General features: G+C 47.2%; 1 protein-coding gene across 1 annotated transcript; it reads left to right on the top strand.

The window, feature by feature from the left end:
- Positions 1-2446: 2446 nt before the first annotated feature.
- On the top strand, positions 2447-13483 carry LOC117869660 (interferon-inducible GTPase 5-like). Its single transcript, XM_034756682.1, has 3 exons — positions 2447-2560; positions 5707-6471; positions 11399-13483. The coding sequence occupies exons 2-3, from the start codon at positions 5711-5713 to the stop codon at positions 12639-12641; spliced, it is 2004 nt and encodes a 667-aa protein (XP_034612573.1). The 5' UTR covers positions 2447-2560; positions 5707-5710; the 3' UTR covers positions 12642-13483.
- The last annotated feature ends 2465 nt before the right edge of the window (positions 13484-15948 follow it).

Here is a 15948-nt window from a genome sequence, read left to right as displayed (position 1 = left end):
TGTGAGGGCTGCATGTTTGACTTGCCCTGTTAAAGTATAATTAAATCAACATTGATTTTTAAACATTTCTTCGAATATACAGGCTTTTGATACCATCTCACATGACTTCCTCAGAAGCAAATTAGGGAAATACAGCCCAGAGGAACCTATTATAAGGTGGATGTACAACTGGCTGGAATACCGTACTCAGAGATTAGTTATCAATTGTTCATTGTCAAGCTGGAAGATCATATCAAGTGGGATCCCATAGGGATCTGTTTTGGATCTGGGACTATTCAATATCTTCATCAATGATTTAGATAATGGCATAGAGACAATATGCCTGAAAAGTTTGTGAACAATACCAAGCTGGGAGGGGTTGCAAGTGCTTTGGAGTATAGGTTTAAAATTCAAAATGATCTGGACAAACTGGAGAAATGGACGGAAATAAACGGGATGGAATTCAATAAGGACAAATGCAAAGTACCACTCTTAGTCCTGGTCTACACTAGGTGGGGGGGATCGACCTAAGATACACAACTTCGGCTACGAGAATAGTTGCCACTCCCCTGTCGACTCCGCTTGTGCCTCTCGTGGGTCTAGGTGATAATTCGATCCCCAATAGATCGATCACTACCCGCTGAGCCGGTGGGTAGTGTAGACATACCCTAGCAAAGAATAATCAATTGTGCACATACAGAATAGGAAATGACTGCCTTGGAAGAGGAACTGCAGAAGAGGGTCTGGGGTTATAGCTGATCACAAACTAAATATGGGAAAACAATGTCATACTCTTGCAAAACAAAAAGGGAACATCATTCTGAGATGCATTAGCAGGCGTGGTTTCCACTCTACTCAGCACAGATAAGGCTTCAGCTGGAGGACTGTATCCAGTTTTTGGCACCACACTTGGGGAAAGATGTGGACAAATTGGAGACAATCTAGAGGAGAGCAACACAAAATATTAATGGCCTATGAGGAAAGACTGAAAAAACTGGGTTTGTTTAGTCTGGAGAAGAGAAGATTGAGGGGGAACCCGATAAGTTTTCAAGTACATAAAAGGCTGTTATAAATGGCAGGGTGAGAAATTGCTCTACTGAGCCACTGAGGACAGGACAAGAAGCAATGGCTTAAATTGGAGCAAGGAACATTTAGACATTAGGAAAAACTTCCTAACTGTTAGGTTAAACACTGGAACAAATTCCCTAGGGACTTGTGGAATCTCGGTCACTGGAGGTTTTTAAGAGCAGGCTAGACAAACACCTGTTAGGGATGGTCTAGATCACAGCTTCTCAAATTGGGGGGGGGGGGGTTGTGACCCTCGGGGGGGTCATAGATTATAACCTGGGGGGGTCACAAGCTGCCCAGCTCTGAAGGCAGTGCTGCCGCCAGCAGCAGCGCAGAAGTAAGGGTGGCAATGGAGCGCTATGTCTGCTGTGAAAAGTGACACTGACAATGCTTCTTCGCAACCCCAGTATTAAACAGTAACTATTGGGGAAAAAACAATAATTCTATAAAAATGTGTTTTAGTCTTAACTTAAAAGTGGTGAGAAAAGGTAAATTCATTTTAAACAATAGGGTTATAAATTTAGCATTTAAAATCATGTTAATAGAAAAATGTGTTTTGAATTTACAAGGGGCTGGCTTTGTGAAAGGGGTTGCCAATACAAAAAGTTTGAGAACCGCTGCTCTAGATAATCCTTAATCCTGCCTCAGCGCAAAGGTCAGGACTAGATGACCAAGCCACGTCCATTCCAGTCCTACTTCGACGATTCTATGAAGCTACAAATAATTACTCTAGAGGTTTCTCAGGGTTACCACCATTCTGCCCGTGGGACAAAAGGCTTTTGAATGATACCCAACTTGATCCACTCCTTGCAGCAGTTGGCCATGGCTTTCATAGCATCGATCCAGCTTTCACCCTGAATATCGATGACAGCAATCCATCCCCAGTAGGACAATGGAAGCTAGACACCGGCGGGTTGTGTACAAAGGGGAGTGGAGTTTAGTGGTTAGAACAGGGAGGATGGGAGCCAGGGCTCCCCATCAAAGCCCAGCACTCGCTTTCAGGCTCGATGAAGACAGCAATTAACCCTCTTCGCTGTAGAAGAGACAGCTGCAAACAATGGAGGCCTCTGACCACGGCAGTAGGTCATGTGGCAGGTCAGAGCCGAACCGTGTGGAATGTGGGGTGTGAACACAGGGGCTAGGAGATCGGTAGCCACCTTAACAGCCTCCCTGAAACTGGCAGTACCCACTGGGACTGGTTGAGCAAGGGTGGTGCCAGAAACTGAAAAGAATGTCGTTGTTTGCGCTGAGTTCCAGTTTTGAATTCCAGCACCCATCTGCACATACCTCATTTGCTGGGGCAGGTGGAGCCGGGCTGAAGGAAGGACGGAGTCGCTGGAGCAGGGGGGCTGTGCTGTTGCTGTGAGGTGAGAGGAGGGGTGGACGTACCCTGAGAGATCCAGCGCTTAGCTCGTTAGCCTGCTAACAGTAGTCGTGCACGGGGCCTTCTTTCCACGGGGATTGTCAGCGGTCTGGTGGCGTAGGGACCGTGTTCTCCACGGCTCACTGAGGGGTAAGTGACAGCAACATCTCAACTCCTCGGGGCAGGGATAAAAGGGTGGGAAAATTTTGCAAGTCTGGGGTGAGTTGAGTGGAATAGGCTAATATTAAAGGGCTGTTATGAAGGGGACCGGGATCAATTGTTCCCCATGGCCACTGAAGTCAGGACAAAATGCAAAGGGCTTACCTGCAGGAAAGGAGATATAAGGTTCATATTAGGAATAACTTTGTAACTAACTAAGGACAGTTAAGCTCTGGAATCTGTTTCTAAAGGGGGTTGTGGGATCACCATCACTGGAGGTTTTTAAGACCAGGCTGGACAAACCCCTCTCAGGGCTTCTCTAGTTTTGCTTGGTCCTGACCCAGCGCGGGGACTGTACTGGATGACCTCGTGAGGTCCTTTCCAGCCGGACATTGATGTGATTCTGTGCTGGTCTCAGCCTATGCCCTGGTCAAAGGATCACGTCCATTGGTTGAATCAAGGCCCCTTGTCAGTTTTAGCTCAGCCTTTTATACCAAGCAAAAAACCCTCTTGGGATTCTTGGACCCAGTCTTTTAACCGGTTTATGCAATTCTTCCTGAGGGTTATACAGCTTTGGAGTTGTTTACCTGTGCCTTCCTGGCTGGTTCTTCTGCACATAACTTTTACAAGAGTGATACAGGATCGCAGAGATTCAGATAACAATCATAAACTTAAGCCATATTCCTTCTTTGGAGATTCCCTTGATGTCGTACTCCTATTGGAGACCCTACAAGGCTAGTAGTGCCCACCCTGTGTTACCCTTATGTATGGAAACAGCCCCCCTCTTCCTATCCCACTGAGCAGGGAAATCTGCTTTAATCTCACAGACCCACTGCAGAGGTGGCTGCATCTCAGTGCTGGGCAAACAAGCCCTGTACAGTGTTCCTGGTGGCTGTTATCTGGGAGACATGATTTCCCTTGGCAGAATCCGTGCTGGATAGACCCTGTCACAGCACGATCTCCCAAGAGCTTTATTATTCTATTTTCAATTGTGATCTCAACCCGTTAGCCAGTTTTCTTCCCACGGTCTGTCAGTTTTCCTTCCTTTTTCACCCCCTTTTCCAGTGGGAAAAGACCAGCTCTACGTAACTACCTAACTGGTGTCGTGGTGGGTGTCTGCAATAGACACCAGACCAGGAGGATGAGGTAGATGAGGGTTTTTTCAGACAACTAACAGAAGTTTCCAGATTACAGGCCCTGGTTCTAATGGGGGATTTCAATCACCCTAATGTCTGTTGGGAGAGCAATACAGCAGTGCACAGACAATCCAGGAAATTTTTGGAGTCTTGGGGACAACTTCCTTGTGCAAGTGCTGGAGGAACCAACTAGGGGCCGTGCTCCTCTTCACCTGCTGCTCACAAACAGGGAAGAATTGGTAGGGGAAGTAGAAGTGGGTGGCAACTTGGGCAGCAGTGACCATGAGATGGTCGAGTTCAGGATCCTGACAAAAGGAAGAAAGGAGAGCAGCAGAATACAGACCCCAGACTTCAGAAAAGCAGACTTTGACTCCATTAGGCAACTGATGGGCAGGATCCCCTGGGAAGCTAATATAAGCAGAAAAGGAGTCCAGGAGAGTTGGCTGAATTTTAAAGAAGCCTTATTGAGTGTGCAGGAACAAACCATCCCGATGTGCAGAAAGAATAGCAAATACAGCAGGTGACTAGCTTGGCTTAACAGTGAAATCTTCGGTGAGCTTAAACACAGAAAGGAAGCTTACAAGAAGTGGAAACTCGGACAGATGACTAGGGAGGAGTATAAAAATATTGCTAGAGCTTCAAGGGGTATAATCAGGAAGGCCAGAGCACAATTGGAGTTGCAGCGAGCAAGGGATGTGAAGGGTAACAAGAAGGGTTTCTACAGGTATGTTAGCAACAAGAAGGTGCTCAGGGAAAGTGTGGGATCCTTAATGAATGGGGGAGGCAACCTAGCGACAGATGATGTGGAAAAAGCTGAAGTAATCAATGCTTTTTTTGCCTCAGTCTTGACAGACAAGGTCACCTCCCAGACTGCTGCCCTGGGCATCGCAGCATGGGGAGGAGGTGAGCAGCCCTCAGTAGGAAAAGAACAGGTTAAGGACAACTTAGAAAAGCTGGACATGCACAAGTCCACGGGGCTGGATGTGCTGCATCCAAGGGTGCTGAGGGAGTTGGCTAATGTGATTGCAGAGCCATTGGCCATTATCTTTGAAAACTCGTGGAGGTCCCATGTGGTTGGAAAAAGGCAAATGTAGTGCCCATCTTTAAAAAATGGAAGAAGGAAAATCTGGAGAACTACAGACCAGTCAGCCTCACCTCAGTACCTGAAAAATCATGCAGCGGGTCCTCAAGGAATCCATTTTGAAGCACTTGGAAGAAAGGAAGGTGATCAGGAACAGTCAACATGGATTCACCAAGGGCATGTCATGCTTGACCAACCTGATTGCCTTCTATGCAGAGATAACTGGCTCTGTGGATATGGGGAAAGGGGTGGACATAATATATCTTGACTTTAGCAAAGATTTTGATATGGTCTCCGATAGTACTCATGCCAGCAAGTTAAAGAAGTATAGATTGGATGAATGGACTATAAGGTGGATAGAAAGCTGGCTAGATTGTCAGGCTCAATGGGTAGTGATCAATAGTTCAATATCTATTTGGCAGCCAGTATCAAGCGGAGCACCCCAGGGCTCAGTCCTGGGGCTGGTTTTGTTCAACATCTTCATTAATGATCTGGATGATGAGATGGATTGCACCCTCAGCAAGTTCACGGATAACAAAAAGCTGGGGGGAGAGGCAGGTATGCTGGAAGGTAGGGAGAGGGTCCAGAGTGACCTAGACAAACTGTAGGATTGGGCAAAAAGAAATCAGATGAGGTTCAAAAACGACAAGTGCAGAGTCCTGCACTTAGGATGGAACAATCCCATGCACTGCTAAAGGCTGGGAATCGACTGGCTAAGCAGCTGTCCAGAAAGTTCCTAAATCTCTGCAGATTTTTTTAGTTATTTCAATCTGTCACCAAAGCTCCTTTCCTTGCAGCTTTGCAGGTTTGTGTATGATGAGTTATATGTCTGGGATATTTATATACTGGTCTCCAGGTTACAATGTGGTGGCGGATCCTGTGGGGAGAACAAAACTAACCGTGATCATTTCTTTTCCCAGGGAGATGGCTGATCTCAAACCTACTGGTGGTGACCTATATACAGAATATAGAAATACTCTTCCTGGTATGTCTGTGGAACAAACTAAACAGATCGAGGTTGCTATCAAAGCAGGAAACTTCTTAGAAGCAGCTTCTATGGTGCAGACATTCAAGAATTTGTCAGGCATTGATTTCAATATCGCCGTCACGGGGGAGTCGGGATCTGGCAAATCATCTTTGGTCAATGCCATCCGGGGCCTGGAAGATGAAGACAAAGGTGCTGCTGAGACCCGTGTGATGGAAATGACCAAAGCACCAGTACCATATTGTCATCCTACCTGTCCCATAATGATCGTCTGGGACCTGCCCTCGATTGGGACCCCAGATTTTCGGCCAGACACTTATCTGAAAGAAGTGAACTTCAGCCGCTACAATGTCTTCATCATCATCGCTTCAGAGAGGAGCAGATTCTGCCACACCAAGCTGGCCCGGGAGATAAAGAAGATGGGAAAGAAGTTTTTCTTTGTACGCTCCAAAGTGGACTTGGACCTGTATAATGAGGAAAGCAAAGAGAGCTTCAATGAAGAGAGAACCCTGGAGAAAATTAGAAAGGACTGCGTCAACAACCTGTCCAGAGTAGGGGTGAGCTCCCCGCAGGTTTTCCTTGTCTCGAGTAGGGAATTTCAGAAATACGATTCTCCACAGCTGCAGAAGGCTTTGCTAAAGGAATTCTATAACCACAAGATGGAGATGTTCAGAGCCACTGAAGCCACCAGGGACAGTGGGTAAGAAACCTTCCTTTGGTCTGTTCCTTGGTTAGATCTTTAGCAGCTGTTATACATTTATTCATTGTTTTAAAATAATATCAAGTGGGAAAAAAACAGCAAAAATAAAGACCCTGTCCCGTATCGTCTGAGGGGCCAAATCCTGGAACCCGAAGGCAGACAGAATTCCCGTTGGCTGTGAAAGTAGCAGGATTCAGCCCCATACTCCTTACACAGACCATCTAATAACCCTTCTTAAATAACTCCCGGTTTTCATTCACAGCCCAGACTCCTTATCCACGGCAGGATTTGGTTTCTAGACAGAGAACATTCATTCAATACAGTTGTCCCTTTGTTACCCAAGCGGATAGTCAGAGTTCAAGTTCCCAAGATGTCCCACTTGGGCACAGAAAATGAGGTATTTTCTGGTATATTCTTTGAAGCAATCTTGTTTATTTACCAGGAATGACCAAAGTCCTGCTTCTCCAAATGCAGGAGAAACCAGAAACGAAAGAATGCTTACTAGCTTACAGCTCCAATCCTCTTTAGCCAACACCAGATGCAAAAACGCTCTCTCTTTCTCTCGAGCTTCTTCCAGGGTCATACCCCCACCTCACAGATCGCTGCTCAGCTTTCCTGCTTTTTGCCTCTAGCTCTGAGTCTGTCTGCGTTCTGGTTTGCAACCCAGCTTGTCTTTTTCACACACCCACACTCAGGTGGTCACAATACCTGGTGGAACCCTGCCGCCACATAGTACTCGTTTCTAGGCCATCTCTACTAAGCCTTGTGTCAGAGGTGTCCCTTGACTATCTAACAACTATCTTAAGAGAAGGGCACATTCACAGATCTTGTTTAAGGAGGCTTTAACTTAACCCATTACAAGGTTTCACCCAGATCCTAACACCCCACCACCATCTCTGGTTTTGTTCATCCTCCTGATGAGACCTCAGATGGTGACACCCAATACCCTATCCCAAACAGAGAAAAAAGGAATGATTTAACAGATTACAGATCATACAAATTTAGCTATTTACATATATGCAGGGCCCTTCTGTCAGGACAGTTTCCCATCACAAACACATAAGAATTTTATATCTTCCCAAATCTCTCAGGGGCTTTTCTCTCCCTTGATTTTCTTTCAGTCTGCTCCCAACTGAAGAGGTGTCTATTATTTCTGCAGAACTTGATGGCTCTGACAGTCCCTCCCCATTCTTTTGGAAGCGGGGCCTCATTACTGTCACAACTTACTCAGTCTCAGCTTCTACAACTACATTCTCAGTTTTGGGAGAAGTCAGTTGAGTTTCAGATCTCCTGTTCTCCCCTTAGAGTCTCTGAACCCTGATTGTCTGGCCTCCTCAGGGCCACACTGTGCTTTCAGGCTCCTTGCTATGCCCCTGAATCACTCTCTTGTCTGCACTCCAGCTAGTCTTTTTCACACACACAAACAATACCCAGTGGAACATTACACAACGTTTTCAGAAAGCTGCTGAGGGTAGGATTTGGGTTGTGCCCAGGATCAAAGGCCCCACCGTGTCATCTTGAACCTCCCCACCCCCAGTTACTGTGACATCAGGCAGCCTGCAAACATTCTGGCTTGCAAATGAGCCCCAATCCTGCTACATCCCCTGAGATCACACGCCTCAGGTAATTTATTTTGTCACAGGAAAAATTGCAGCTTGCTGATTTCACCTTTAAGTTGGCTTGGTGTAGCCTCTCCAGCACAGCTTCCAACTTCTGCAAGTTCTCCACAAACAGCCTCCCAATGACAATGGTGCCATCTACATATACCAGGCAAGATGTGCTCCGCGGGTCTGCTGGCACAACATCCGTCAGCCTTTGGAACATTCCAGGAGTACTACACAATCCAAAAGGCATGACATTAAATTTTAAAAGGCTCTGTTTGCTGGCTCATAAAATTAAAAAATTTTTAAACTAAGAGCTGGGGGAAAGTCGACAGGTGTGGAGGAGCACGTGGTTCGGACAGAGACATTCCTAGGATCTATTAATGGAGATTCTCTATGTTCTAGTAAGGAGGAGAGGATGGAAGATGATAAAATATAGGTAGGATCTGATAAGAAACAGTCAAATGAAAATGAGTCCATTTTATTACATCATGTAATGGTAAATAGTTAAAAAGTGACACGTTTTTAAACTGCTTATACACCAATCATAGGAGTCTACATAATAAGATGGGTGAACTAGAGTGCCTCGTATTAAATGAGAATATTGATATAATAGGTGTGACGGGGCAAAGCCAGATGGCTATAGTAAAGTAGTGGGAGACAGATATATTAGCCCCAGGCTAAACAAATCCCCGTTACAAGGACAAGCAAATGGCAGCTGCTCCAGGTCAATTAAGACCCCTGGGGCCAATTAAGATCTTTCCAGAAGGCAGGGAAGGCAGCTAGGTTGATTGGGACACCTGAAGCCAATCAGGGGCTGGATGGAACTAGTTAAAAAGCCTCCCAGTTAGTCAGGTGGGTGCACATGTCAGGAGCTGTAGGAGGAAGCTGCGCTGTTGGAGAAACTGAGCAGTACAAACCATATCAGGCACAAGGAAGGAGGCCCTGAGGTAAAGGTGAACTAGATATTGAGGAAGTGGGGGCCGCTGTGGGGAAGTGGCCCAGGGAATTGTATTCATCCTGTTTCCAAAAAGTCAGCTACCATAGCTGCTATGATTAGGGTCCCTGGGCTGGAGCCTGGAGTAGATGGCGGGCCTGGGATCCCCACTCCCCTCCCTGATTAATCACTGAGACTGGGAGACAACAAAGACTGTGTGAGGGAGGGTAGCTTATCCTCACCTCCCTTGCTGTCTTATGATGAAAATGGCTCAGTAGGCCGTTACCCTTGCCTCTAGGGAGAGAAGGGCTATGTGGCTCTGAGACTAGCGAAATCCGCCAGGAAGCACGAGATTCACTGAGACAAGGTCAGAGCTTTGTCACATAGGCATCACAGAAATTTGGTTGAATGAGGATAATCAATGGAACACAGTAATACCAGGGTACAAAATATATCAAAGGGACAGAACAGGTCATGCTGCTGGTGAAGTGGCACTATATGTGAAAGAAAGCATAGAATCAAATGAAGTAAAAATCATAAATGAACCAAACTGTACCATAGAATCTCTAAGGATAGTAATTCCTGCTCTAATAATAAAAATATAGCAGTAGGGATATATTACCGACCACCAGACCAGGATGGTGATAGTGACAGTGAAATGCTCAGGGAGATTAGAAAGGCTATAAAAATAAAAACCTCAGTAATAATGGGGGATTTCAACTATTCCTATATTGACTGGGTACATGTCATCTCAGGATGGGATGCAGAGAGAAAGTTTCTTCACATCTTAAATGACTGCTTCGTGGAGCAGCTAGTCCTGGAACCCACAAGAGTAGAGGCAATTCTTGATTTAGTCTTAAGTGGAGCACAGGATCTGGTCCAAGAGGGAAGATAGCTGGACCACTTGGTAATAGTGACCATAATATAATTAGATTTAACAAAAAAGATATATTAGAATTGGAAAAGGTTCAGAAAAGGCCAACAAAAATGATGAGGGGTATGGAATGGCTGCCATATGAGGAGAGATTAATAAGACTGCGACTTTTCATCTTGGAAAAGAGATATGGGGATATAATAGAAGTCTATAAAATGATGACTGGTGTGGAGAAAGTAAATAAGGAGTAAATCTTTACACCTTCTCATAACACAAGAACTAGGGGGGGTCACCAAATTAAATTAATAGGCAGAAGGTTTAAAACAAACAACAGCAAGTATTTCTTCACACAGTGCACAGTCAATCTGTGGAACTCCTTGCCAGAGGATGTTGTGAAGGCCAAGACTATAATAGGGTTAAAAAAAGGACTAGATAAGTTCATGGAGGATAGGTCCATCAATAGCTATTAGCCAGGATGGACAGGGATGGCTTCCCTAGCTTCTTTTTGCCAGAAGCTGGGGTAGATGGACCTTTGGTCTGACCCAGTGTGGCCATTCTTATGTAAGGGAGGAGGGAGAGGGTGGAGGGCAAAGGTTTCTCCCTGCTAGGGTGACCATAAGTCCCAGTTTGGCCAAGACAGTCCCCTTTTAAAGCCCTGTCTCACTTTCCTGATTTTTTTTCTCCAAAACTAGGTATTTGTCCCATTTGCTCTTCCCAACTGCTTAGTTCCCTCACCTGTCCACGTGGGGTGGAGGAACATGGTGGGAGTGAGAATACCAGCCCGCGGGGCGGGACTCAGACAAGCTGTGACGTCAGGCAGCTCAGGCCATCCCCTGTGTCTGTGCGGGGGTGTCGTGAGGCCAGCCCCGCAGGGGGGTGTTTCGGGTGAGTGTGGTTATGGGGCTTGGGTGAGCGGCTCAGGCCAGCTCCATGCAGAGTGGGCTTGGGCGAGTCCCCCACGGTATCCGGTTTTCCTTTGGGGAAGTATGGTCACCCTACTCCAGGCTGTTCTCCGAGTCCAAACGCACAGACTCAAGGAAATTAACAAAAAATAAAGCTTTCTCCTTTGGACATTCTAAACACTTTATTTTATTTATTTATTGCAAGTTGTGAGCAATAGCTCCTTTCCTGCCAGCCCAGTGACTCTGTTACATGGATACAAGGACGTCTCTTTTTGCTGGGTCTCTCTCATTTAATCAGTTCCTTGCTACTGCAGGGGCCCCGGGCACTGGTGCAGCTCGGTGCCTCTTGCTCCCGTCCTGTGGCAGGCGATAATTTGGTCTCCTGAGGGCGGTAATGCTTTGGTCTCACTTTGGTAGTTGGGTTTAGTGTGCAAGTTCTGGGGGCTGTGTGTGGCCTGCGACATACAGGGGGTCAGACTAGGTGATCTAGGGGGTTTCTTCTGGTCTTCAACTCTGTTTCTAAGACTCTGACTCTACTAACCGTGGGTTAGTAAATAGTTGTTGGGAGGGAAAACCCCTAATCCTGACTGGAAGTTGTGTTTTTTTTCCCCAGGATAATGGAAGATTCAAACACTCACTGGGATGGTTTCTTTTCAAAATGGAGCAGTAAACTGCCCGGTCTGTCTGAGGAGGAAACTGAAAAGTTCCAGACCGCTGTCAAAGCTGGGAACTTCTCAGAAGCCATGTCTGTGGTGAAGATGTCTGATGACATGTTAAGAAATACCACGCTCAACATCGCCATCACAGGGAACTCGGGCTCTGGGAAGTCGTCTTTCATCAATGCCATAAGAAGCCTGAACGATGATGACAGAGGCGCAGCTGAGACTGGAGTGACAGAAACAACAAAGGATCCAACTGCTTACCCCCATCCCATTCACCCAAATGTGATTGTGTGGGACCTTCCTGGGATCGGAACAACGAAATATCCAGCAAAAACTTACCTGACCGATGTGAATGTTTATCGTTATGATTTCTTCATCATCGTCGCAGCCGGGCGCTTCACAGAAGCTGACACCAAACTTGCCAAAGAAATCAACAGCATGGAGAAGAAGTTTTACTTTGTCCGCACCAAGGTGGATGTGGACTTGGCTAATGAACAAAAAAAAAAAGATTTCAAAGAAGAGAAAACTCTAGCGGCAATCAGAAGTGACTGCCTGGAGCAGCTACAAAAAGCAGGGATCATCTCCCCACAGGTTTTCCTGGTGTCAAGATGGGACTTTCACAAGTACGATTCTCCCCTACTGCAGGAGACTTTTGCAAATGACCTCAACATTCACAAGAGACACGTTCTCATCTGTGCCCTGCCCAGCACCTCTGAAGAAATCTTGAAAGAGAAACAGAAGGCCCTGCAGGAACAGATCTGGAAACAAGCCCTGAAGTCGTGCGCTCTCGCTGCTGTTCCTCTCCCATTTCTCTCAGTTAAGTGTGATGTCGACATCCTGGTGGAGAACATGAGAGAGTATTGCAAGTCATTTGGCCTGGATGATGATTCCATCGAATCACTTGCTAAACAAGTTCGGATGTCTGCTGATGAGCTGAAGTGTGTAATAAAGTCCCCTCTGGCCAAAGATATAACAAGAGAAGAGGCTTTGAAGCGTCTCAGAGAGGCTACAGGGGAACCTATGATGAGAGTTAAATCTTTTATCAGCCTGATACCACTGATTGGCACTGGGATAGCAGCAAAGAAGTCTTACAGTGTCACCTCTGAAGTGTTACTTAGGTTTTTGGATGAAGTTGCAGAAGATGCTCAACGAGTCCTGAAAAAGGCTTTGGAGGGAGCAGGGAATAACCAATAACAGTGTCCCAAGGCAGAGCTTCTCCCCAGCTTCCCAGGATAAACTGCCACATCCCTGGTCTCCTTTCTGCAGTTTGATTGTCCCAAATGTAAACAAACCAAGAGACAAAACCATTTTTCAGCTCAACCTTCCACTGCCGACTTTCACAGCCTCTCCTCCCAGGGGTCTCTGGCAGTCCTGCTGCTCCTGCTTCCTGGCTCTCTCTCAGCCAGTCCCTCCTCAGTGGGTCTCTCTAGGGTCTGTCCGCACTGCACACTAAGCATGGACTCCGACTCGGGTTTAATCCTCAGCCCCACTTCCTTCCACAGCCAAATCAGACTGACTTGGGTTAGTGAGCACTCAGGAACAGGTTGTAGGACTCTGCCGGGAGGTTGGGTCAAAGCCTGAGTCCCACTGAGACTCAGGTCCAAGCCCTGTCATTCTCCAGTATGGACACAACTCATGCTGCAGACCCCAATCAGAAGCTCTGCGTAATGCAGTGTGGACGTGCTAGCACAGCCCTGAGACCTGGGTCCAGCACTTGTAAACCCAGGTTTCCAGTGAAATGTGGACGCTCATGTGCAGGCTTGGAAACACCGAGTCCATAAGGTCAGGTCCCAGAGACCCAGGCTTACAATGCAGTGTAGACATGCTTTCTCGGACCTGTATCGCCCCAGGTGGCAAAAAACAGAAGAGCAACAGGTCTGACACCAAACCCAGGTCTAGTGGAGACTCGATCTGAGTAGAGAGGAGGTGGCGTTTCCTTCCTTCTCACATGTAATGTGACAGATGAGAGAAAGACTGACTAGGATTTGGGGAGGGGAGGGAACAGCTACGTTTTTTCTTTTAAAAAGAAGATGATTTTTAACCAGGCTGGAACCAGACAAACGGGTAAAATTCCCAGCTTTGGCCACGTCTGTTAATCATTCCCCAGGATGGAAAAGCTTAAGGGGACACTGTCCGATGAAATACCGTATTAAACACACACTCCTCTCCTGTGTCACTAAGAGCATTGGGCAGAGGTGTGAATTCTCAGCACCACTACAGCCTGACCTATGCTTGACAATTAGATCACCCTTGCTACATTGCACAGGGCTGTGAAAAATGTCAAACCCAGGCCCTGAGCACCATAGATAGGTCACCTAACCCCTGGTGTAGATGCAGCTAGATCGATGGAAGAATTCTTCTGTCCACCTAGCTCCTGTCTCTCAGAGAGGATTAACAACATCAATGGAAAACCCCCTTTCGTTGATGTACCCTGTTTCCCCGAAAATAAGACAGTGTCTTATATTAATTTTTGCTCCCAAAGATGCGCTAGGTCTTATTTTCAGGGGATGTCTTATTTTTCAGAAATGAAAAATGCCTTATTATCGGTGGATGCCTTATTATCGGGGAGGTCTTATTATCGGGGGGATGCCTTATATTACAACGAGAGGCAAAACTGTAAGTAGGCCTTATTTTCGGAGGATGTCTTATTTTCGGGGAAACAGGGTAGGAAGTATCTATTCTATGTTGCTACAGCTGCAGTATGGGACTACCCAGAGTGCAGACATGGCCTACGAGGCTGTCTAAATTATGGAGACTGTCTATCAGCGTAGCTACATTGCCGTAGCTATGTTGGCATAGAAATGTAGTTGCAGCCTATGCACAAGGAAAGGGTTTTTCCATCGCTGTAGGAACCCCACTTTCCTGAGTGATGGTTTCTTCCATCAACATAGCTGCGTCTACACTAGCGTTATGTCGGCATAGCCACGTTGGTCAGGGGATGCCAGATCTGGGACTAGTCTACTAGTTTTTCACTCTGGGGCTCCTAAACCACTCCTGGAGCCAGATCTCTTGTCTGGGAGCCTTCCTTGGGAGGTGGGGTACTGCTGGCCACCTGCCATAGAGCCAGTGCTGGGACTTCCTGAGCTTAGAGTTACTGTATGTCAGGTTCCCAAAAGGAGGGGACGCTGCCAGAGGAATGGGGGAGCTAGGGGGGAAGGAGAGGAGAGAGGGGGAGCTGGAAGGGTATGTGTGACATAGGTACTCCCTGTCGATGGGGGGCAATGTCACTCTGTGTCAGGGTGGTACAGTGACTGGCACAAGCCCAGGACACAGCAAAAGCTGTCAGTCAGCTCCTCCCTGCCGGGTCCCCTCCCCAGGGCTGGGAGCCAGGGCCTGGGTGAGCCGGATCCAGCCGCTCTGGCTTGCAGGGGAATGGACCGATCAGCTGTGGATGCAGGGAGGGAGCAATCGGGGATGTTGCTTAACGGCAGCTCGTCTGCTCTGCAAAAACCTAGGATGTTTCCTGTTATCTTTTAAATCACCCCCCACCCCCTCCAGGCTGAGAAAGGGGCTCAGAGCCCCACGTTGTTTGTCGGCAGACTCACAATTCCAACACAACTGTGGAAACTCTGATCTTGTATTTTAACCTCTTGGGGAATATGTGGCAGGGAAGCAAAACACACTGGCTTTGGCAAAGGAAATTCTTAACCATAGACACCAACCAGCCACCATGTGCTCTGGTTGCAAAACTCCATCCCCCAGCCCCGCAGGGATCCATACGACCCCATTGTTTCATGGGGTGGGCCAAACATGAAGGGTCATTACAAAGCCAGTAGACCTTGCCTGTCATCTCGACGGCTCTCTGTTCTAGTGCTCGACGGGGTGCTAAGCCCCCTCCCAGCACTGGAGATGTCTCGGTATTGCCTCACAACAGGTTGTGCATAAACAAGATTAAACTGGATTTCAGCCCAGGTGAACAGAATCCAATGGTGAACAGAATTCAACATGGAAGCCTGCAAACAAAATGGTTGATGTATCGCGGACCCAGACATACAAAATGGCGGACATAACTTGGTTCAGACCTTCCACGGTCTGTCACATCCACATTCCGAGCAGCAAGACAATCACAACCTGGGAGCTGTAGCCTGCTCAGTGACCCAGATGTCCACTCTTGCTGCTTTGACGGCCGGCCCAGAGCCCTAGTCAGAGTCCGTCTACACTTGGAGCTAGGGGTGTGATCCCCGGCTCCCAGAGACATCCTCACGCTCGCTCTCATGGAACTAGCATGCTAAAACAGTAGTGTAGTGAAGCCAGCTTGGGCAACAGCAACATAGGCAAGCCATCTTGAGTACAGAGCCACCTGGACCCCCAGCTCCAAAGGGCAGATGTAGCCTGAAATGGACTCTCTGAGAAACCCCTGGGACCAAATCCCCACCTGGTGTGAATGGACGTAGCTCTGTTGATTCAATCCCATTTACACAGCTGAGAATCTGTTTTTCTGTCTACAGCCATTTACCCAGCCTCTCCCTGGGGTTGGCTAAAGTTTCTGTTCTCTGATCAC

Source organism: Trachemys scripta, chromosome 24 (genome assembly GCF_013100865.1).
Source record: "Trachemys scripta elegans isolate TJP31775 chromosome 24, CAS_Tse_1.0, whole genome shotgun sequence".
Classification (NCBI taxonomy): Eukaryota; Metazoa; Chordata; order Testudines; family Emydidae; genus Trachemys; species Trachemys scripta.
The sequence above is the reverse complement of the archived record's forward strand: the minus strand, read 5'-3'. Positions and strand labels throughout refer to the sequence as shown.

Coding starts and splice junctions, on each gene's coding strand:
- LOC117869660 (XM_034756682.1), top strand. CDS start 5,711: ATGGCTGATCTCAAACCTACTGGTGGTGACCTATATACAGAATATAGA. Junction 6,472..11,398: donor GAAGCCACCAGGGACAGTGG/GTAAGAAACCTT, acceptor TTTTTTCCCCAG/GATAATGGAAGATTCAAACA.